This window comes from Coccinella septempunctata, chromosome 2, assembly GCF_907165205.1.
Source record: "Coccinella septempunctata chromosome 2, icCocSept1.1, whole genome shotgun sequence".
Taxonomy (NCBI): Eukaryota; Metazoa; Arthropoda; class Insecta; order Coleoptera; family Coccinellidae; genus Coccinella; species Coccinella septempunctata.
Genome location: NC_058190.1, coordinates 28,232,659 through 28,256,746, shown reverse-complemented (window position 1 = coordinate 28,256,746; position 24,088 = coordinate 28,232,659). Strand labels below are relative to the sequence as shown.

The following is a 24,088-nucleotide window of genomic DNA, read 5'->3' as shown; positions in this document are numbered from 1 at the left end:
AATTTTCAGAAAACTCAATCAAATATACTTATGAGTATAATGATACTTCTATATTAATTTCCAGCCATTGCATTCAAAATTATCATTTAAAATCGAAATGCGGAAATAATATCCATGTTGTCTATGATTGAATAAAAACTTGATGTCAAATGTGATCAAATGGATGAAACTAAAATATTTGACATCAAGTATTCATTAAAGTATCTAGACAACCTGGATATATTTTGCGAATGTTGATTTCATTATTACAGGGTGTTTCTAATAAAATGAATAAATAAAAAATTAACTTTATATTTATATTTAGAATTGGAAATTTATTAAGCTTTCAGACAATTTGAGAAAAAGTTTCGAAGTATATTGTGCAAGAATAATGCTGCCGTTTTCGGGAAAATCGTATGTTAAAATAAAATAAAAATTGTCAGAAATTGTCTCTATGCCATTCATGAACCGGTAGAATTTTTTTTTTCGTGAAAATTTCATGACTTTGTTGATGATGTATATGATATTTTTTTCGATAGCTCATTTGGATAGCCCTGGAAAAATAATATCAGGTTGATAGCCACATTTTAACTCTCGTCATTTAGTGATCTGCTCACGTGAAACAATCTGTACATAATAAAAATGATAACATGAAAATTTTGTTCAAATCAAATTTTCACCTCACATTTCCAATTACTACAGGAGTGGATGCTCCTACATCAACCAATAATAAATTTTATGAATTATTATTGTAAAATATCACTAATCACTATGTAATTGAATGAGAAATGATTATATTTCCTCGCCGGAGGTATTTCATTGTTTTGTTTCATAACGCACTTAATATGATATCCCAAATATGTTATGGAATTTTCGCTTGCATTTTTTATAACGAGTCGAATTGGTTTATGTTTCTTTTTTATTATCATGAAAAATTATGCATTTCTTTTATATTTAGATAGTAGCATTTTTTTTTCTATTTATTTTTCAACATATTGTGCTCTTGCTACAAGGTACGATAGCATTATTATTTTACCCAAAGTTCTGAATTTTTTGAATGAAATATTTTTGCTTCGTTAATATGATGGAATCGAGAAGAAAAAAATTAAAACCCCCTGAAATAGAGAAATTTATATTTTGGGCTGAATGATGTTTGCCTTGGCTCAATTCTATAGCATATGTGGAGGTAACTCGGAGAAATCAGAAAATGGATCCGAATAGCCCATATCCTCATTGGCGTATATAGAAGTAAGGGGCGACTGAAGACACGATACCCTGGAGAACTACGTCACCGGGACTTTGCAGAAACTCAAAAAAACATGAAAACATTGGAAATCCTCTAAAGACAATATTCTACAAAATTTAAACGCTTATTACCCTAACTCGTTTAGAATTTATCAAAATAAATGAAAAAAAATTAAGTCAAACACCCTGTATCTCCGAAGGGAGTAGGCATAGAAAAAAATTTCACTCCAAAAAAGTTCTCATTTAAACTAGAACTATCACTTCCTTGAGTTATTTCTTGGTCTCACTCTGTATATATAATAATAGAAGATTTTAAGAGGAATATCCCGGAATTATCGCTAATATCCCGGCAAAGCCGATCTGAGTCTTCTGCGGCATTATAATTAGCTTTTATGCCATTTCGAAACCGTAATATTCAATTTTAATCATCTTCAAACACAATGAAGCGCTGACTCTAATATTAATTACCTTGCTCGGAAAATGTTTATTAGAGTTCCGTTTCAATTTGTGCCGACAGACGTTCTGAAAATCAATTGATGAAAAAATCATGAAAACGCGAATTAGGGAGCTTCTTTATCCTATATCACATTTTATTCAAAAAAGAAATAAGGCAATTCCGCTTGACCATTAATTTTGACCTTTCTTTCAAATATCTCAAAACGGGTTCAAGTAAACATATTATTCTCAGCATAACCTCTTCGATACGTTTTGTTGAATTATTGAACTGGGAAAAAAGCGAACATAAGCTTTAACGTCATCAACAATAAAAAATGTTACCACTCCTTCTTAGAAGAAATCATTTTTGATTTTAATAATTTCTAAATGTTGTGAGTTGAGCATTGAAATAATAATAAAGAAAATTAGATTTTTATATTGTTTGGCAAAATTATTAAATTCTAATAACAAACTAGTGAAAATTAAGACATAACCCATTTTATCAATCAAGTTTGATCTCGAGTTTGATACTTTGAAAATAGCAATTTCATTATAGAATTGTCATCTTCAAATATTATTGATGAAGCAAAAGAGACTAGTAAATTGTTACAGTTTTCATCCAATTTGCAATGAAATATTACAGGGATATCTGTTCCATCAATTTCTAAAATTTAATTGGTTTCGAGCAGTTCTTTAATAGTAATTAGTTCTGCTAAAGTTCTGCTGAAAAGGTAATATATCAATTATTATGACAATACATTTCGTGTTTCTAGATCTTCAACGAATTTGGAAGGATATCTGTTTTTCATATTGAATTCTAGAATTTTATGACAAGTTCCAAAATGTGAAAACTGAAAATTTCAAGTGTATTGCACAATAACTTTTTTTTCTGTGTACGTTTTCAAACGTCTATTATTGGAAAGCACTGAAATATGAAATATCGTGCTGTGAATGATGAATAAAAGAATTGGTACATATGTATATACATACATAAGTACTTTCATTGTACTATCATAGATGAAATTCCGCTTTGTTGATTTTGTATTATTCGAATCCATTCAGAAACGCAACAATAATTAGTATTCACCAGAAGTGCAGTTTTTATTGTTGTGTTAGTTTATGTGATTAACTTCTGAAGATAAACCATGAAATTCACTCGAGAAAATAATGACTAACTTTTTATCGTATTGCGGTTTGGTTTCGCATATTCGCTTTCATCAGTATGGTTTCGCATATTTCGCTTTCTGTTCTAACAAAAACGTATAAATAACATTCGAATTTTGGATTCGTTGGAATGTTATTATTTTGAAACGTTGGGGCTATTTTTGAAAACTCCTGTCATATAGAAAATATAATGATAATAGAACAAGATGGATAAACATATCGTATTGGGATTATTTCATTTATCTTCAAGTTTCTAAAATCAATTAAATGTGAACCAAATTAAAAAAGAATTGAATAAACTGATGTATTCACTTCGGAAGTTTCAAATCCCCGTTTGCATAAATTTATAGCTTTCTGATAATTCTGATATTCATCCAACTTGGTTATTATTGACCTTAAAACTTTTTATAGTTGAGTATATTCGAAACATGTTTTTTTTTATAATGAAATTGGTATCGAAATATTCACAATAACTGCCCCTTGAAACCCACCAAACTCGCATATCTCGACAGCATCAAATATACTGGTCAATTTTCGAAAAAAACGAAGTACATATTTGCGACATACATATAACAAAATGTCATTATTTTTTCATACAGAATCACCTCCTGAAGTTTGTCGAACTTATTTCCAAACACCCTGTATTTTCATATTTTACACGCCCCTGCTTCGTTTGTGCTTATTATCTAAAAACAAATTTTCAACTGTTCATTCGGTTTTCCCATTTCATAAATAATAAATAAATTCATATTTATTCTTGTTGTATGTTGTTCCGTTTTATGAATCTCACTGATGATAATGAGAGTTGAGTTTTTATGAAATTTCCTGCACGAAGCTAATATTAAAAATATTGTCATAAAATAATTTTATGCCGAATACTTATCTGAATAACATTTGATATATGAATATCGATCGAAAACGCGGAAATTTATATTGAAATGAATTATTGATCTTATGTTTCGGAGAAGGAAATGAAAAACTTTGTCATATGGATGAAATTTCCAGTTCCCTGATAATTTTGAAGATTAAAGTATGAATCCAATGAAGAATTTTTTTCAGAATATACATTTATGTAGAATTCAAATGGAGGAAAATAGTTTTTTACTGCTAAATCATTATTGATAGTTTAGAAAAGAAGTCTTTGACCATTCGCTGGCTACTGAAATTTTTATATTCACCTTCCTTGGTTTTTGACCCATCATATATGAAATTTGTTGAAAATTTTTTTCAGTCTAGGTAGAATAGATATTTCAATCAATGATTATCCACCGTTTGCGACTCGAATTGTTAGCAATGCCTGCTTCGCAAATATTCAGAGCTCCCGTCAATTCTACGCGACAGGTAAAAATCGATTTTGAGGTGTATCATACGCATCGTAACATATGGACATAAGTCATAAAAACTTTTATTTTTCTTTGAGGAATTTGGGAATTAATAATTGTGAAAATAAACTGATCGATAAGGAAAAATAAGAGGGAATATAATTGAAGTTAGAACATGCGAAACATCTCCAGATGTTTTTCTATGAAAAAAAAAACTAAAAAAACTCCATGTTATTACACTTTTTCAATGGGGAATTATGAATGAAACCGGCGAAAATTTCCATAGATAGAGATGAATGATGGGTGGAAAAACTTACCATGCCTTCACCCTGATGAGGACCTCCCCTTCGCCAGGGGTGGGCTCGGGCTTTTTCAGGATTTTCACGGACTTCAGGCCTCCGAATCCTGTCAGGACGACTGCTCGCATTTCCTTCGGGCTCTCATTCTCGGCTTGGTTTTCCGCCGGGGCCTCTTCTGCTGATCCGTTTTCCTTGACTTCGGAGGTACCATTCTCGGTCTTCTGCTCTTCGGCGGGGACGGCGGCCTGTTCGGTAGACATGTTGCGGACAGAAAAGTATTGTACACACACGCGGATTGAGAGGAGACTGGATGTGAACGCTTTACCGGCTTCGTTTCCAGACAAACAATGGTCGAGTTGGGGGAGCCGGCCTTACGATCTCGATTCTCGAACCAACAGGTGCTTGATTTCAGTGAGTAGGGTGCGCCGGCTGGAGCGCGCGCGCATGTTTAAGGACCCAAAAGGAAATAAAAAGCTACCCTGCCGCCGCGAATTGCAATGTGGTATGTTTGAATGAGAATGTTCTCGCTACTCATATGAACACATACAGGCTGTGACGCGACTACCGATTTATGAGGAGGCAGCGGCGGACCAGACGGTCCCGCGGGCGAGAAAGGCTTGGGCCAAATAGGGTCTACAGCTTAACTTTGGGCTTGAGCTAGGTCCATGTGTGTGAAGTTGGCCCAGCACTTTTCGATTTTCGAAAAAAAAATGTGCTTAATTGTACTAAGTTTTTGCTGCTTTGTGCCGTTGAATTTTTTTTTAATCCACACGGTTCTCAAAATATTTCACAAAATGTAAAGAGATTGGGCCAGCCCAGCACTTATCGAAAAAATGAGTTTTGTCGACCGAAATATAGGTTGTGCCGTTCGAATTTTTGCGAAAGTCCCTCTCCCTCCCAGCACTTTTGTTTTTTCTTCTCAAAAATTAGTGGAAAAATCTGTGCTACATTTGTGCTGACTTGTGCCGTAAATATATTTTCTCGAAAATTCGTCGGATTTTCCGGGAAATCTTGAAATTGAAAAAAAAGTAAGCCCAGCACTATTTTTATTATTATATTAGGCCTGTTGCCATATATACTGATTTTAAGACAATCTACTGATTTTTCTGATATCCACCATTTGAAGGAAAAGTTGAGAGTGTTTTCTGAAAATCTCAACGGCAGAAATGTAGCACAACTATATGAAAAAAATAAAACTGCAAAAACACGAAAGTGCTGAGCTGACTTTTTTCCAAAATCTCAATTTTTCAAAAAACTAGAATGATTTTCGTGAAAATTACACGTTAGCACACGTGTAGCACAATTGTGAATATTTACGGCACAAGTCAACACAAATTTTTCCACTAATTCTTGAGAAGAAAAAACAAAAGTGCTTGGATTTTTTTTTCATTTTCGATTTTCCGGGAGGTAAGAGGGACTTTCGCAAAAATTCGAACGGCACAACACTGTAGGTACATGCATAGCACAACCTATATTTCAGTCGACAAAACTCATTTTTTCGATAAATGCTGGGCTGGCCCATTCTTTACATTTTGTGAAATATTTTGAGAACCGTTTGGAATAAAAAAAAAATTCAACGGCACAAAGCAGCACAATTCAGCACAACATTTTTTTTTTCGAAAATCGAAAAGTGCTGGGCCAACTTCACATACATGGTAAGTCCGCATTTTTGAGTATTTGATAAGAGAGATGCGCAAGATACGAAGGTGTTATTTTGCTAACAAATGCGGAAAGTGGTACTTGCCCACACGAAACACTGTTGTTGGCGGGCAAAAGACACTTTCCGCAAGTGTTAGGAACAATATTTGAGTGGGGAAAAAAACCCTGATATTTTTATACGCGAGACAAATAGCAGGCGTTTTTTTTCGCACCGTTTGGGAAAACGCCTCTTCGCGACTTGAAATGCGTGTGGGAAAAGGGTTGAACGCGAACCCTGTAGAAACGAACTGCTTGTCGGAACGATGAGAAGCAGACCAGTTTCGAGCGGGCAAGTACCATTTTCCGCACTTGTTAGGAAAATGAAATCTTTTTCAGCTGAATGTTTCCTTGATGGGTTTTAAAAACTCTGCCTCTCAAGTAACTAGATAAAAAAGAGTCCATAGGAGTTGAATCCGGGCGACCTGGGAGGCCATTCAAAATAAGGCTTCTCTTGTACCAATCTATCAACCTGGAAATACATCATCCAGATCAGAACTGTTTTCCAATCTTGCTAAGGTACCCACATTGGCGGTACATCATGATACTTCTCTCTGAATAAAAATAAAGAACTTTCTCATTTCCTCAATGTAAATGAGCCATGACAAATTGCACTAACTAATTTAAAAAAAAAGTTTTTCTTGTAATTTTCTGCACGCCTGTAAAGAAGGTACGAAGACCTTGCCAAAAAAGTACCTCATGACCCACTTTCCCTATTCAAAAAATTTTGAGCTTTGATGGGGATGGCACAGGGTGCAACAAAAATCCTTCAAAAATGCATAAAAATTTGGTGAAAGTGACACAAAAATTGACCTGTTTCAGGTTTTTATTGCCAAATATTTTTCTTCTGAGAAAATGAATTACAGAGATATCAAAAAGGAGAAATATTATGCTTTTTCAATCAATACAGAACAAAAAACGAACAATATGGCACAGTTAATCCACGAAAGTTGCTTGAAACGAAGTGCTAGAACTTGACATATTGGCTATCTGTTTTTTTTTTACGCTTATATAGACGTGTGAAAGACGTCAAATATCCCAAAAATTTTATTCGTGACGTAAGACTACCCCATACCCTTTTGAGAAACCAAATTGTGGAGATCATTCTTTCTAGGTATAAACCAGGGAACACCAATTGAGTATCAAATAATTCTTTGTAGAAGTCAGTTTTTTTTCGATCGGATTCTTTTACTTTCGTCGGCGCGTACCAGTGATTGCGCGTTCCTCAACGTTCTGAATCTCAAGCCATATGTATGCTGATTTTCAAATATAATCTACTCACTTTTCCGATTTCCACCATTTGAAGAAAATATTAAAAGTATTTTCTGAAAATCTGAATGGCACAAGTCAGCAAAATTGTAGAACTATACAATTTTCGACAAAGAAGGACGAATGTGCAGGACTGACTCATTTCCCAATTCTTCATTTTCTGGATAATTAGGGAATAGCACAAGTAATCACACGTGTAGCACAATTACCATGTTTTTTAATAATAACTACGAATTTCCGTGAAAGTATTGAAGACACCAGTCGGCACAAATGTAGCACTATCTTTTTAACTTATTTTGGAGAAGAAAAAACAAAAAACTGAACGTCACATGAAAAACACAATCTATTTCAGCCGTTAAAACTCACAATTCCTAAAAGTGCTGGTCTGGCCCGTTTAATACACTTTGAGGAATTTCTTTAGAACTGTACGGATAGAAAAAATGTACTGCAAAAATCAGAACAAACCTAACACAAAATAAAATTTTCAAAAAGTTCTGGGTCACTTTCGCACACATCACACATCTCTAGGTTTCGCCAGCTTCGCTTGACCTATCAATCGCTTTCATATTAGAGAGACTGCTCCCTTTTTTCACTTTTACCATGGTCTAGTTCACACATTTGCTTTATTTTTGATTTGAGGATAACTTCGATGATTTCAAACAAAATACATACATTTAAAAATATTTTATTTCTCAACAACTTATACCAGTGCATTATTTGAACCCATAAATAAGGCAACAAATCATAACATAAACATTCCATTAATTATAGTAGTAATGTCAGTGGTTTAAGACAATAGGACCCTACTAGCTTCATATTAAAGAGCTATTAAAGAAAATTCTCTTTTCCTTAGAATGTGAAATAAAGGTAAGACTAGTCAGCTAAGAATATCATTGTGGTTAAAAAAAATGAACATTTGGTTGTATTTTTCAGTGATTGGGGTAATACATGAAAATAAATTAATAAAATTTACAATTGCATTTAATTAATAAATTAAAAATATACCATAGCTGAGATCAACGCTGTGAAGATAAAACACTAATATACTAAATCTTGTGGTACTATATGAATGAGTGGAATTCAAGAATTGATTATCTAAATTACTCTTCATTTCAATCTTATTTTCTTAGAAAGACAAATTCAGTCTACTGGTAAAGATTACAAGAGAGATTTTAGAATCAAGTTTCAAATAAAAAATTTCGAAAATAATGGATGATAAGATAAAATGAAAAACTAATTCTTAGTACTGTCTACGTCTTTCTTCCAAAAGGGACTGAACCTTCCTGGTTGCAATTTTCTTAGTGCTTGGCAATTCATCCCCATCAATAAGGAGCCGTTTGCCATTGACATTTAAGCCATTATTATTTATAGCTTTATTGATGTCCTTCAGATCCTGAAAAACAAATCAAAAAATTTTTCAAATGACAAATATTTATGATAAAAGTGAGCGCATGTATTCAGTCATAACTTTCACTTAAATCACTTAAGTTCCATCAGTTGAATGAGTATGAAAGAACACTTCCAATATTGTATTAATTTTGAAGCAATCTCATATGGAAATTTTTATGATTTTGTCATTGGAAATATTTAAATTTAGTCATGTCATGAAATATGTCTATTATTTGAGATGACTGTAAACATTGGTGGGTAGTGAAAGTCACAGCTCATTGAACATTTAAATTATGAATATACTGTATATACTTTTCTTAAATGAGAAAAGGTGGCTCAGTTGAACTGGAATTAGTTAATCCTAAAGAACTCACCTTCGAGGGACTCCTGCTGAAGAAGTAACTGTAACTGCGAACAGTAGGATTCTGAATTACAGGGCTATCTAAGGGCTTCACAAATACATTTTTGATGATCTGAACACTAGGAGAAATCAGGCACCTCCTACCTGAAGGCACAGGTAAAGGACTAACCAAAATATTACAAGGCTGTAAAAAACAGTACTATTACACCATCCACAAAAAATATAGTTTTAACTCACCTGAGTGCCATTGGCAAACTTCATAGTGAAGTCCTTCATTTCAAAAACATATACCGAATTATAGAATTCAATCAAGTCACCTCTTCTTTCTGGTATTTCTTTGCACAAACCATCTGAAAATATTTGATATGCACTATCGGGAATTCAGTATCGGGACAAAGGTGCATGTAATTAATCTATTGTGATACAGGGGGTTTTATTTTAATTGAGGGTGGAAAGGATAAAAATTTGACCAATAATAATCATAAAACTTTCAAAGAGACAAAGTTGATAAAATCCTTGACCCAGAATTGTTTGTGGAATCATGAAAAAGGAACGAGAAATACTTCATCTCATGATGATACATATTTCAGGCCTGTTTTGGTTCGCTTTTAGGATGGTTCCAGAACGGTTCAAAACCATATGGTTACATTCAAACAAAATATTGACCGTTTGAAAGGAAATGAGAATGGAAACTCATTTTTTTCAATGAAATGGTTCATTTCTATATGTTCAACTCACTTTTTATCCGGCGGCGTAAAAATTGGGAAAAATACTGTAGCAATAATAGCACTTGACAATGAACCATTTTGCAAGCACAAAGTCTCAATTCTTCGACAATTATTCAAATAGTCTCGAATTTACCGAAGAACTGAACCAATAAGAATAACTAATCGTTTTCTTTGACTTTAAATTTAACGGAATCGCATTGGTCTTAAGAGGATGATAACTCCGCCATCTTGAAAATTTTATTCAGGCGATTATTGGAGAAATGATTTATTATTATGAGTTCTACTTCCTGTCAAAAAAAATTCAATTTCAAAAACATCCTGTATATATTCGTAGAAATACAGAGTGAGCGAAATTTTACTTCTTCTAAAATTTCCCCAAATTGAAATTTCAGATATTCAATATGAGAAAAATCACCATATCACTAAACATTAGACCATATAATTCTTACTGTTGTAAAATAAATGAAATACTTACCAATAACTTTGGTACTTTTATTTTCTAGCAGAACATCTCTATAAATATAACTGTCAGCTTGAGGTTGCAGTCTATAACATTTCATGATTTCCATAAAAGTTTGAGGTTTCTGCAGAACTTTTGGAATAACGTAGACAGCACACATTAATAGTTGATCAAGATGTCTATCTTTTAGCAACGATTCTGCTTTCTTCTGTATGGAAACTTCGAAAACTGTCCAAATTTTTCTTTTCAATTCATTATCATTGATATTCAACTGGGTGCAAAGATGTTTCATTCTCACTGCAGCTAAGTTGTAGAACTAGAGAACAATGGCATTAACAAATTGAAAAGTTTGATTCAGTAGTGCGTTTGATGAAAAGGGAAGAAATTTATGTTTTTAACTTGATATTATAGTATAAATACTATTAGTAGTAGGAATTTGAAATTACCCATAAATAAAATTTATATTTTTCGCTTGCCGAATTACAAATAGAGTAGAGTACGGCAAGCCGCTACAGATCCCAAGTAACGTATTTCAATACAGCGTTGTCCACTGCAGGCGACTTCGAGCGGGCGTATTCAAGCGGCTACGAGCTCGTACGCGCGATCCGCCTGAAATGGATGAAATGGGCGAGTGTAGCGCGTGCACGCCCGTTGAGCTCATCCATTTCAGTCCGGTTAAATTGAGATTCAGTAAGGATTTTGTGCCTATAAAAGATTTCTATTGCTTAAATGGCTTCATCGGTGACCGAATTAATCATCTTGGGTTTTTTCCTTCAAAGGAATTGAGCATAACTTTGGGTGGCCAAGAAATTGGGTTTTTTGTAGTTTTTCAATCATATGTCCTCAAGAAATACGGATATCGACTGATTACTTGCGAGAAAAGCTAAAGAGTACTGAATTCTACGTCGAATGAGATCAAGTGTGTACTTTTTCTCAGTAATGGATCCCAAAGTTGGGACAATTTCCTGAAACATTTTAAAATGTTATATTTCATATTGATTTCTCGGAAAAATCTTTGAAAGCAGCTTATATATGAGAGAAGTATAAAAACGTATAAAAAAGTTGTAAAGCATTAAATTTCACATCGGTTGAAAACACGCGTTCATTACACAAATACAAGTTTTTCGTTAATATTTCAGATTTAAAACGTCATAGACCATTTCGTGGTCATGGACAGTCAACGACAATATCTCTGAAATTTTGCTCAACATTAATATACTCTAATATGGAAACGGATCGAGGAACGACGCCTCAATCGAGAATTTAACGATCTATAATAAAAACACTTGAGCTTTGTTTATATTCAGTGTTCCAGGGGAGATATCATCGAAAAAAAAACGAAAACACGCATTTTTGGCCACCAAAAAATTAGCTGAGGAAGAAACCTAGGATAGTTTTTCTGGATGAGTCGTTCAAACAATTGAATACTTATTGGAATAATTGTTTCTCGTTGTTTTCATCGCATTGTAAGTAAAATAAAATTCGATTCATTCAGTAGTAGTTGGGAAATATATAAGGTCCGTTCTTCGGTTGATAGTAGAAATGGTTGAATTCTCGATTTGATTTTGGCAATAAAAATTGCAGCCATCGCAAACAAGAAGCAATACTGGATTGAGAACGATTCTTCGGCTCCAACACTGAATTGAACGCAAGAAGCCGCCTCCAGTGGGCAACCTCTGTAGCGCCGCGCCGCCTGTTTTGTAGCGGCTACAAACGCTCGTTTCGCGTGAGCGTGTAGCCGCTCGAATACGCTTCCAGTGGACACCCGGGCTAAATAAGAGAAAGTAAATGTCAAATTACCTTTCTGAAGAAGATTGATAAACCTCCGGTCCTTTTTGGTTTGGCTGGTGGAATCACTACTTCATTTGATATTTCCTCCGTTGAATTGTTCTTACAGTCACTATTGGCTAAATAATTATCTAATTATTGACGGAATATATTAAAATCTTATCTTTACTGACCTGATGATTTTGGGGATGTTGATTTTGTCCCAGGAAATAATTGTCTATTGACACTAATCTGGACTGGTGATTGGAAATGCTCAGTAGCAGAGGGACCAGGCGACTCTAGTTTTTATAAAAAAGGATTACTCATTAGTCAGCTTTATTCAGGTATGTGAGAGAAAGTTTGAAAAGGTTTCAATAAACAATCGTTCATTTTTGACAAAAAATCTGCAATTTTCGAATCCTGAGCCCTAAGTATGTGGATTGAAAAGATTGGATTTGATTCATTGATGAGATTCCTGGGACCAATTTATTTATTTTTCATTTATTTATTTATGACCGGAAGTGTCACCAACTTTCGTTTATCAAATGGGAAGCCAAATAAATTATTATGAAAATTGATTCCTCATAAATTTCTGCAATGTTTGAATATAAAATTGCCCGATTTTCGCCAGAAAATTGTTTTTCAACATAGTGTCGCAACAGTCAAAATTACTTATCATAATATAATGGGGTATTTTCCTGAATTTCAAAATATATGTCATTGAAATCCTTATAACTCAAATATATCGAAATATATTTTTTTAGAATTTTAACATATTGCGTTTTGCCTGTATTCACTTACGAAAATTCTGATTTCAGGAGAGCTCTCTTATGAACATTCTACGTCATTTTTACAATCCGGCAACGCCCGTCGAATCAATAAAGGACATGAAAGTTTTATGATCATCATAGACTTAATAAATATCAAGTTTGGTGATCACATTTGACAAGGAAAACAAACAGTACATAGAAATATCAAACAATGACACAAAATGTCATCGTATGTATAGACACAGATTACAGAAAAAAAATTTGTAATGTGTGGATATAGAATTCTATATCTTCTTAATCAGTTCCACTGTTGTCTAATTAACAAAAATTACTAGACTTTAGTAAAGGCATTCTACGTCACAAGCTTTTACATATTCGGGTATATTTCTGAAATTTCTTAATTTTGAAGCGAGTCTTTTACGTGTTTTATAGCTAATGGAAAAGGGTTTCCATAAATAATTTTAAATTCGATTTTGGAGTTTTAGGAAACTTGCCCATAGAGGAGGTCACATAATCGTTGTAGTTGTCAATCTCGAAAACGAAAAAACTCATTTCTTTTTCAAATTAGAAACTCATTTATTTCATAGCATTAATTGAATCTATATTAAAAATACTGTAGTTGTGGGAATAACACCATTGCCCTAAAAGATATATTCAGAATAAACAATATTCTCATCATATATAAAATTACAAAATTGACTGTTTCCATCAGCATGAATGTTCAATAGTTCCTCCATTCTGCTAGAGATATTTCAAAATTTGAACTTAGGCTTCGGATATTTTTATTCGCAAGTGTTCTCTCTATTGCGTTCGCGTTAACTTCCCCCTCAATTCTACCCCATGAATAGAAATCTAGTGGGGTAAGACTTGGAGGTTAGATTAGATATTCTTTGTTGGGTGTATTTTACTCCTTCTGACGAAATTAGTGTTTTCAAGAAGTTATCATCTATATCATGTTGTTGAATTATGCAATCGAGAAAATGATTTTTTCTTCTGATCCCACACCTACATGATTTTTCAACATAAGCAAATGATTTAGGCTTCATTTTTGATTTTACGTTCTTGAAGCGCTGTCAATTGCTAAGGCAGGCAGATGTGGTCCTTAAGGGAAGTAGTACAGGGTGTCCGAGTTAAAGTGTGCCTATACCTTATTGTGGAAACTAGAGGAGCTAGAAGAAAAAGTTGAATACAAAACTTGTATGTAATCGATTGAACTTTTATTTTTTATAACCCACTTTATTACAGGGTGCTCCGTATTTTCCCTGTTGGTGTCAACATTCTTATTTTGAATGGAAATGTATATTATTGCATTTTTGAATTCCTTGTCAAATTTTAAGGTAACTTTGGTCCTATATAGCACCGATTCGACTTGAGATATTCGACTTTTCCCAAAAATTTTTACAGCTGTAGGTGCTCACTAAAATAGCTGATACTAGTTTTCTAATGAATGTATCAAAACCAAATTTTGCCCACCTCTTGTCAACATATTGGATCATACGAATCATATGAACAAGATGAAAATATAAGTTGCCATTTAAAAAAATTAAGTTCTATTTGAATTTTTAACTTAAAGATCCTGTATATAAGATTGCTAAAAATAGGGACATTTAACGTATAATCCAATATATTGACAAGAGCTGGACAAAATTTGGTCCTGATACATTCATTAGAACACTAGTATCAGCCATTTTAGTGAGCACCTACAGCTGTCAAAATTTTAGGAAAAAGGCGAATATCTCAGAAACGGTGCTATATAGGACTATGGTTTTCATACCGAAGTTTCCTTAAAATTTGCAATAATATACAGGGTGTTCCATTTAAAATAAGAAAGTTGATATCAACAGGGAAAGAACGGAGCACCCTGTATTAAGGTGGGTTATAAAAAATAAAAGTTCCATCGATTAAGATAAGTTTTGTATTCAACTTTTTCGTCTTGCTCCTTTAGTTTCGACAAAAATGTTCGACATTGGTTGCTTTACGGATGCTACCCCAAATACGGAAATGTGCCAATCTTTTGAGCAATAGCCTGAATTACGAACTGAGTCAGTTGAAAAGTACAAGTTACCACGCGAGAAGTAACATTGGGAATATTAAATAACTTTCAGTCATTCCTGAATTTCCGCCCAATTTTGGCATACATCACTATGAAAATTTTTGCAATATGTCGAGAACTGAATCACCGATGATGCACGGCCGTTATTTTCATCGAAATATGTTGAAAACCCGTCGAAAAATTATTGTGAAGACAAGTTTTACACACACTAAGACACTAAGAGTCCCGACTTTTTTTTTCTCATAAAAAAAACACTTAACTTGGAAAAAAGGGGCTAGGTAACATCAGGACGTCCTTTAACTTCAATTCAAAGAAAAAATCAAAGCTTCACGTGAAAAATTAAAAGTCAGTGCTTTTCTCATAAATAATTCTTCTTCAGATAGAAGGTATAGGAACATTGCTAGCAACAAGTAAGTAATAATTTTTTTTAGTACTCACTAGGTGTTTTAGGTTCTTCATTAACGATAGGCGGTTTGATGTCTAATTGAGGTTTAACGGTAACCACTTGACTTGGCAATGCCACTTCCTCCTCTTTGGGTATACCCTGTTCACACTGCTTAATCAAATTCCACAGATTGCTGGTAGATTTCCAGGCGAGTGACTCTAATATTGTTTCTTCAATCTAAATTAGAAACCAAATATGATTTGAAATAACTGAACTGTGTAAGATAGGTCGAGGTACAAACCTTATTTAAATGTTTAATGGTGTCTCTGTGAAAAGGATCTTTTGACCTGACAATAAGTTCAATGATCTTCACAAAATCGCAAGCATCTATATCCAGAGCTGTTAAAATCCAAGGAAATTTCGGTGGACTATTGTAACAATGGAGAACTATTTCCATCGAGCAAGCAAATACGCATTCATAGAAGAGATCTTTCTGAACTAAAACCTGAGAAATACATATTAATTTCCTGAGGAAAGAATTTTTCGGAATAATTACCGAAATATCTTTGTTGATTGTTTTTTCATGTTCCAAAATGCCTTCTATCAGTTTATAGAAGAGTTTAGTTCCTGTCAGCAGTTTGTTCCTAGCATATTCGTTCTGTTCCTCCACATTAACAGAATTTTTAGGCTGAACAAAATTATTTATGAACTTGTTGCCTAAACGAGTGACAATTTCAGCAATTTTTGCTGCAGGAGACACACAAGACGATCTGTAAAATAAAACGAAAGAGATAATAAAAAAACGATCATTCATGTCATCCACTGGTTTTCGTTCTTCATAAATTCAAAGTATCTGAACTAAGCATTTCACTTAATAGTATAGTTGAATGAAAAAGCAAAATATTCAATTTTAATTAACTTGCTCATAAAATTTCAATTGATTCTTCATCTTTTATCTCTCGAAATCATACTTACTGAAAAATTCTTCTCAAAGCATCGCTGGGTTGTGATAATCGTCCACTTAATATCACTTGTAGTCGAGCTATATTGTGAGAAGCAGATACTACAGAACTCACTTCTTTCCCATCTCGGGGACTAAGAAAGCGTCTCCCTGTCAGAGGTGTATCACAAATTCGGGTGGAAACCTAAGAAGTTAGTAATGATGAACCATTTGATATTTTAATACGTAACATTCAAAATTATATTCTACTGTCTCTACTTTCATTTTAAGATAGTGTATCGATATTTCAATGTTTTCTGGTCTACCGATTTGGAAAATAATCTTAGAAATATGAGATTCGCAATGCATTAAAAAGAGCCGCATATAACAGATATGCGCGACGGCGTTGATGAATAAACAAGTACTCAACTATATACTTGGATGTATTATGTACACCGTTAGATGCGTATTTTGATTTTCTCTGAAAATATCAGATAATAAATAGGTTGTTGCATTTAAAAAAATCATCTTTTTGCAGTTTTTGTATCGAGTGAAAAGATGATGAATTTTGGAATGTCCTGTATATAACAAGAGTTTTTTCTACACGAAACTATTTCTAGGTATTTCAGTGACCTATTTTCAAAATTTCAGCTTCCTTAAATATGAAATGTCTCTCCTATGCCTATTTCATTAGATGCATGTTTTTGGCAATTTTCTTGTGTGAAATCGTTTTTATCTCCGATAGTAGCAGGAATAGGGATAGGGAAGTACTGAACAAAAATACTCTGATGGGGATAGAGAAGCGAAAAAACGTTAAATAGTGTGTCCGCTTTGAAATAACGAAGTTTGTGATATTTTTACGTATAAGCGGCAACATCGTAACATTGAAAATATTTCTGTCAGATATCTCTGTAACCTCAGTAAATCTCAGTACCCAAATTTTTAGAACAATCCTATAATCCTATAATCCGGTTTCCATAAACGTCAAATAGGCCACCTACCGTGGGACACCCCATATAGGTGGTATCGGGGAAATGAAACATCCAGGTTGGACTAAAACTAGCTTGCGTGAGGTAGCAGCTATGCATAACCGAATTGTGGCTTCAGATGACTACAGGCGACAATCGTATTTTTCAACCAGCTGCAATAGTACAAGGTGAAAAGCAAGGGGAAACCATTACACTATTGTTCCCTAGATTAATCAATAAGAGAAGGATACTGAAATGTTAAGTTTTCCTAAACGTACAACGTGGACGTTGACTGGAATATGAACAGTGAACGTATAGGCGGATGCTGCGTATCTCTTGGATCAACAGAGTGAAGAATGTCGAAGCTGAATTGAGAGTGTACAGTCAAACCATACCACAACTCTTTAGTGCTTCAGTTTGGTTTAGTTCATTCAGTCTTCAAAAACTCTTATTGATTCTGTGAAATCTCATCGATTTGAATCAATAAATTGAAATAAAATGTATGTAGCGATTAGTAGAGATTGTTTTTTTTCTTTGAGCAATGTGAGCATTTCTTCTTATTTAGAATTCTCAAACTGCCATAGATATATTTTCCGAAGCAATGAAATAAAGTCATGAACGGAGGTTCAGTCATGCCAATAGTAACACAATCGTAACGCACAAAAGAGGACAATTTCTCAGAATTTGAGTTGTCAAAACTATGCTGCGTTGCCAGTGCACTAGCGATTTATTCCCATATTCCCACAAGGAAAAACTAGGTCGATTTGACCGAAATGGTTCCTTTTTCGGAATTTTTCTTAATCCTTTTCAAATAGATATGCAACACGGGATCCAGGATATTTTTAGTGCAAACACACGTAAATTCCCATAAGGAAAAACTAGCTCGATTTTAGCGAAATTGTTCTTTTTTCGACATTTTTCCTAGTCCTTTTCAAGGTCATCCGGAGTGGATGAATAGTGTGTGGTAGTAGTCACGGAAATACATGATCAAAACAATTTTTGTCCTTTTGAAGTTTTTGTTGACTGTTCCTCTTGTGTATCGTTCAGAGAAATGCAGTACTGATTTGGCAGGCCTCAGGGCTCGGAACACATAGATTTGGAATTAATGATAATATTCACCGAAGATAAATCTGGCGGTCTCAGCTCGAAGCCTTGAGGAGCTCTCTAAACTTTGTGATGCAATGGTTCTCAGTTTCGAGAATTGGTGTCGGTCGAATGCACTCATATTAAACGCAAACAAAACTGAGTGCATCTATTTCAGTATTAGAAATATAAATAATAATCGACTAGTTATTCGATGACTAGAACAAAATATTGTCTCCAAAGAGACTATAAAGTTCCTAGGAATTCATCTTGATAGTTCTTTGAGGTGGAGTTACCATGTGGATGCTGTTTGTGAGAAATTGTGTAGTTCTTTCTAAGCAATTAGTAGCTTGGTTTACTAAAGCTTGTTTTTCAGTCATATGAATTATAACGTTCTGTTGTGGGGTAACTCTGTTGAATCCAAGGGGGTATTTGTCATTCAAAAGAGGATTATACGTTTATTTTTTCACCATAATTTAACCATATTGACGAAGATATAGGAGTTTATAGATTTAGCATTTTTTCATAAATCACCTATATCTCCGAAACGAATACCCTTATGTTATGGGACATTTGAAACACAAATCACAAATTCTCATTCAGTTTGAGGTCCTCTATCTGCACTTGTCGTTGTCCCTCATGTCACCAGTCAGCCTGTTTATCTATGGAGTTTAGCCTACATTAAGGAGCACGAACATTTAATGGTAACATTGTCTGGATTTCATGATTACTCAACCATAAATCTTGAAACTTTGTACATTCCATACCATGAAACATCTAAATATGAGACTTCCCCGGTGTATCAGGCCATAAAAACTTGTTTTGATCATATATGTCCGTGATGCATATCTACTACCACACAATATTCACCCACTACGGATGACCTTGAAAAGGACTAGGAAAAATTCCTAAAAAGGAACAATTTCGCTAAAATTGACATAGTTTATCTTTATGGGAATTTACATGTGTTTGCACTGGAAAATGTCCTGGATCCCGTGTTGCATATCTATTTGTGCTGTGATTTACCGGAACTTGTATTCCGGTAAATCATTTATGAATAGCAGTAACAGCAACGGACCAAGGACCGAGCCCTAAGGCACTCCCAAATCCGTACTGCATTTCTCTGAACGATACACAAGAGAAACAGTCAAACAATAGTTTCCACTTTCGTTGGAAAGATGGCGGCACTTAACGAACGTCTTTTTTAAATTTCACCAGGACCAGGATATGAATTGTAGCCAATGGCGAGACTTTTCGAAAAATTTTTTCAACTGGAAATTCATAGAAGAGATAATTTCACCTCGGAAAGTTATTAACATGAATAAACATTTGTTCTTCAATGAAGAAAATTTTTTTTTCCGTTTCACGTCACGAATAAAAAAATTTCTGACTTTCCGAGATGACGGACTGATTGAATTGAATCCCAAATATGGGCCAATACAATAAGGCATACAGAAGAAAAAAATTGTTTGGTAGGGTAGGACTGAACAATACTATTTGAAAGGCAAGATATACCACCAGTGATATGGAAATATGGAAGGGGGAGAAGATGAAAGCGACATTTTTGAATACATTTCCACCACTTGCGAATATGCTGTATTTATAAATACAGTGTGAAAATGTATTAATTTCGAGAAAGAGTGTAGAACTTCCATTTATTCAACATGTCGTTGTTTCTATATGTACAAGACCTAAGCTAAGAATTCGGTGTCACCCTTCATTGTTCGAATTAGAGGCAAAACCGAATCTCAGATGAACAGTCGGGAGGGATACAGCTGACAGTTTTATGGCAACTTTAGCATTATTTAAACGAAGGAACGGTATTGGAAATACGTAAGGTGAATTGTGAGCATGTATTAAGAACAGAAATACATGAATCTATTCGAGTCTGTTCTTCGAATATTCTTTACGAGTATAGAGGAAACTCCGTTTCCGTCAACTAAATATATTAGATATTTCGCCAATCAACTGTGTTTTATTGAAATCATATTGAATTACCCTTCTCGTGAATACAATTAGTCAACAGAAATTATCTTGAAGAAGAATAGTAGGTACTATTTTGCCGATTTGTTTTCACAACGAAAATTAAAGTATAAATCACAAATATTCGTTAACAGCTGAGAAAATGGGCAGAACAAAATAAAACGAGAGAGTATCATTGGACTTTCTTCGATAAAGCAAGGATAGAAAGAAGCAAATGACATGGTGGCGCGGCCACGAAACAAATCACTTATTCTCGATTTGGTCAAATGTCATTGCATTCAAAAATTGACGAGTGTGTTCACCATGTTTTTAGACATCTTAAGTGTTCACCATGCAAACACAACTTGAACGTAACTTTTCCTTACAAAATTTCAAAAGGTTATCAACTGTTAAATATCATTTTATGTTTAAATTGAAAACATTCTCATCCAGGACCTATATATTGAAGGTCCTGACAACAGGAGACTCCAAAAAATATGACCCGAAGACCTTCCACAGCACCACTAATTTGATGTACAATAAGTAGAAATGTCTCTGGACACTTCATTTTCATGCTCTTAATAACATCAAAGTTACTTAATACCTTATATGGATTGATTGTAAATTTTCAATAAAAGACAAAAAAAATGTTTGTTTTGCAATGTAAACACTTGCATTTAAAACCCTATACTTCAACTTTGCGTTTAACATTGAAATAGAATTCGAAGTTCGAACTACGGTTTATATTCATTGAGAATAGGCCATAAGAAAAAAAAAGGACTAATTCTTAGGTTGTTTCACAGACAGTATTTGACTGCCTAGGTCATTTCCAGCACATAAAAAATGAAGCAAAAAAAGAACCATCTATATTTGTAATTTCTATGAATAAAAATAAATCAACTTACTGTTCCAAAACTGTGAGGTTGCCCAGGTGAATCAGCTGGTAGCTCGTCCCCTGAAAATTACATTTAAAAACTTAGGTTTCAACGATTAACTACAATCACAATACACAAAATGGCGTATGTTTAGATTTTTTACCAGACTCTGAATGTGGAGGAGTTCCCAAGCTATTTTGAGTTTCACGCTCCTTCTCTAAGATCCTTCTTCGATATTCTGCTAGAAATATTCTTTCGTCAAATCCACCATTACTCAACAGTTGTGTTTCGTATGCCTTCTTTATTGCTTTAAAATTTGATTCAAACACTTGTGGATCGAATAATCCAATGAAATTTTGTTCATTGCCACAAAGTATCTCATTTTTAAAGAATGTTGATAAAATACTCCTGCAATGATATTTCTCAACATACTTGGCATCTAGAGAGTTTGAAGAGTTAGTAATTATTTTATCTATTATAGATGGGACTTCATCTGGGCATGTGAAATCAGGGCTCATCCAATCTGATGGTAGTCCTGAAAAAACAATAAAAATACAAATTTGAGGTATTGCCTCCTATTAACTTATGAACATTTTACTAAAAAAAATAATATCGTGGTTTCATAGCTTCAAAACTAATTTGCCGCAACTCATCTGGGGAATTCCGAGTAAAATTAGCAGCCTTTCCTTTAGCGAACAAAGCAATACAAAGCTTGATAAACTTTTTATCAACGATATGACAGCCAATCAATTTCCAAAATTGAATTACATCAATTCCTGTATAGATGAAAAATAGCACATTCATTAAATTAATGGATGTATGGAGATTATAATGGTATTCTTTCGTCTATCACTGAGCATAAGTGCCCGATCACCGCCATGCAGTCATTTTGGACCTTTTTTTTTTTAACAAGTGGTGAGGCAAGATCTCATATTTCCTGTGTATCCATCTCATATTTTGAGAGCAACAATCAAATTAATGGTCTTTACTTTTGGAGTAATCGGAATGAAGAAACTGTCGAAAAATCTGGTCCTTCTCTCACGAAGGTTGAACTAAAGTTCATTCGGGTTAAAATTTTCACTTGTCAGCAGTTCAGTCTTCAGATTGTTTTGTATTACTTGTTAATTACATTTGCATGTGATTTCTCTGGAAAAAGGCCATTTTCTTATTTATTACTCGTTCAAAACCCCGAAGTTCCAAAGATCTTATTTAATCTGGTCAGAGCAATACGGTTTTTAGCTCAATAGAAAACGAATGGAATTAATGGAATAAATTGAATGCTAGTAAGAGCTAGTTAATTTTAATAATATTCTAGAGCCACCTAGCACACAATTCAATTCCCCATGATCTCAAAACATGTTTCCTACATATAGAAGGGTTTGATCGACTTCAGAGTTGTGTTGCTCTTATGATTGAAATCTTTATCAGCATCTACTCTTCTTCAATGGAATGGTTTTTTCAGCGATATTTTGGAAGACATTCGAGTCAGACCGTAACGTCTGTTGATATTTTAATTGGCAGCTGTTATCTATCTGAATTAATTCTGAATGTAGCTCAATATTCTTACCTGAAAACTGTGGGTTCAGTAGGTCTCTTCTATCAGTCAAGAAAGCATTTTTGAATGCTAAATCACATATTCCCAAAAGTAAATGGTAGGATTGCACTAGGTCATTACTATAACTAGAATCTTCCCCTCTTATTGTGATGTAGAGATTCCAAATAAACTCAAATATTTTTGCAGGTGTGCACTGCACCGACCTGTAACCAATTCTTTTAAATTTTAATGTATTACCCCTGTAAACATTATTTGAATATTTACTTCTGTTTCCTGTTTCTATGCTGTTTTGGAATTTCCATATCCGATAGTTCTGGTGCTTTGAATATTTTAGGAAAAATCATGCAGTATTCCTTGAAAACATTACAGGTGACAGAAAAGGATTCCTCTAATGCATCTATTTTTTTTCTAAATTCTTCGGCCAGGTGATTCATATCTGACCATCGACGTATATTACAAAAGAATTGGATCAAACTGAAACAAAAAAGCAGCATTAAAACTACATAAAGAGGTGTATTTGGATTCAAGGAAAATATAATTTGATAACTTAGTTCTATATTGCAGGTGGTATATGCACTTATTTCAAAAGTATCAAAATTGCAGACGGATAAAATAATTGATTTGAAGAAAATTAACTCTGTGTATATAAAGCTATTATGAACAAGAATACTTTCATTATTCTAGAAACTTACTTGAGATTGCAATAACGCAGTAAACTAGTGAGACTAACACAGTTACCCTCAATATCGCTACTTCCAACAGTAGGGGTGATGCTTTTTCTGCAAGCTACAAATACTGCACATCCCAGCCAATGTAGAGGATCGCCCTAAAATAATAATTGCAATATTGTTTGAAATGTTTCTTGAGATTACTTTACCTCTAGAGAAAACTTTTGGTTCAAAGTTCTGAAACTCTCCCATGATTCTGTTACTGATTTGCTATCTAAATTCAGTTTATTGCAAAGATCTGCGTGTTTTTTGAATAACTGATCTTCCGCGTCCTCCGAAATCATTTTTAATATTTCCTTTTAACTCAATTCGAAAACTCAAAGCTGAATTCTTTCAGTCACTGTCTAAATGTAAACACACTAAAGACTTTTTGTTCAAGTTTTCTCTGGCGCGTTTTCCATTTTCTGAAATAAGGCGCCAAATATTAGGGCGGGTACGCTCATAAAGAGCGGGAAAAATATATTCGAATAAAAACACTTCAATACATCAACAATAAATCTGCACACAAGTAGGTATTAAAATATAAACAAAGTACTTTGTTTTGTTATCTATAATGAATTTAGTTTCCCAGCTAGGGATAAAAAATATAACCTAATTTTTGATGTGTCTTGTTGGCGTTGGCGCCAGAATAACCATAGAAAGTTTATGTCAATGTC

General features: G+C 33.9%; 2 protein-coding genes across 3 annotated transcripts in view; both read right to left on the bottom strand.

Annotated features, from left to right (window-relative positions):
- Positions 1–4,878, bottom strand: part of LOC123306391 (synaptic vesicle membrane protein VAT-1 homolog-like) — a 67,218-nt gene extending 62,340 nt beyond the window's left edge. Inside the window, exon 1 of the mRNA XM_044888369.1 lies at positions 4,463–4,878. Within this exon, the coding sequence (XP_044744304.1) occupies positions 4,463–4,704 (242 nt within the window). The 5' untranslated portion in view covers positions 4,705–4,878. The remainder of the gene's footprint in view (positions 1–4,462) is intronic.
- A 3,199-nt stretch (positions 4,879–8,077) lies between these two features.
- Positions 8,078–24,041, bottom strand: LOC123307635 (retinoblastoma-like protein 1). 2 transcript variants are annotated; one of them, XM_044890023.1, is made up of 17 exons: positions 23,918–24,041; positions 23,582–23,836; positions 23,397–23,530; positions 22,969–23,178; positions 22,717–22,919; positions 21,313–21,684; positions 21,180–21,229; positions 16,297–16,466; positions 15,878–16,091; positions 15,623–15,826; positions 15,375–15,558; positions 12,308–12,412; positions 12,147–12,253; positions 10,362–10,662; positions 9,396–9,508; positions 9,172–9,342; positions 8,078–8,801 (listed from the first exon to the last, which is right to left on the bottom strand). In XM_044890023.1, exons 2-17 carry the CDS (start codon positions 23,714–23,716, stop codon positions 8,649–8,651), a joined length of 2,826 nt encoding a protein of 941 aa, XP_044745958.1. In that variant the 5' UTR covers positions 23,717–23,836; positions 23,918–24,041; the 3' UTR covers positions 8,078–8,648. The 2 variants fall into 2 exon arrangements, with proteins under 2 accessions (XP_044745958.1, XP_044745960.1); XM_044890025.1 differs by having other exon boundaries at positions 22,717–22,907; positions 23,582–24,016.
- Positions 24,042–24,088: the final 47 nt, after the last annotated feature.

Bases quoted from the DNA above. Each gene is read 5' to 3' on its own strand.
- LOC123307635 (XM_044890023.1), bottom strand. From the start codon at position 23,716: ATGATTTCGGAGGACGCGGAAGATCAGTTATTCAAAAAACACGCAGAT. The intron at 23,179-23,396 runs GTAAGTTTCTAG...TTTTTGTTTCAG, and splicing joins CTGCGTTATTGCAATCTCAA to TTTGATCCAATTCTTTTGTA. The intron at 8,802-9,171 runs GTGAGTTCTTTA...TTTGTTTTTCAG, and splicing joins TCAGCAGGAGTCCCTCGAAG to GATCTGAAGGACATCAATAA.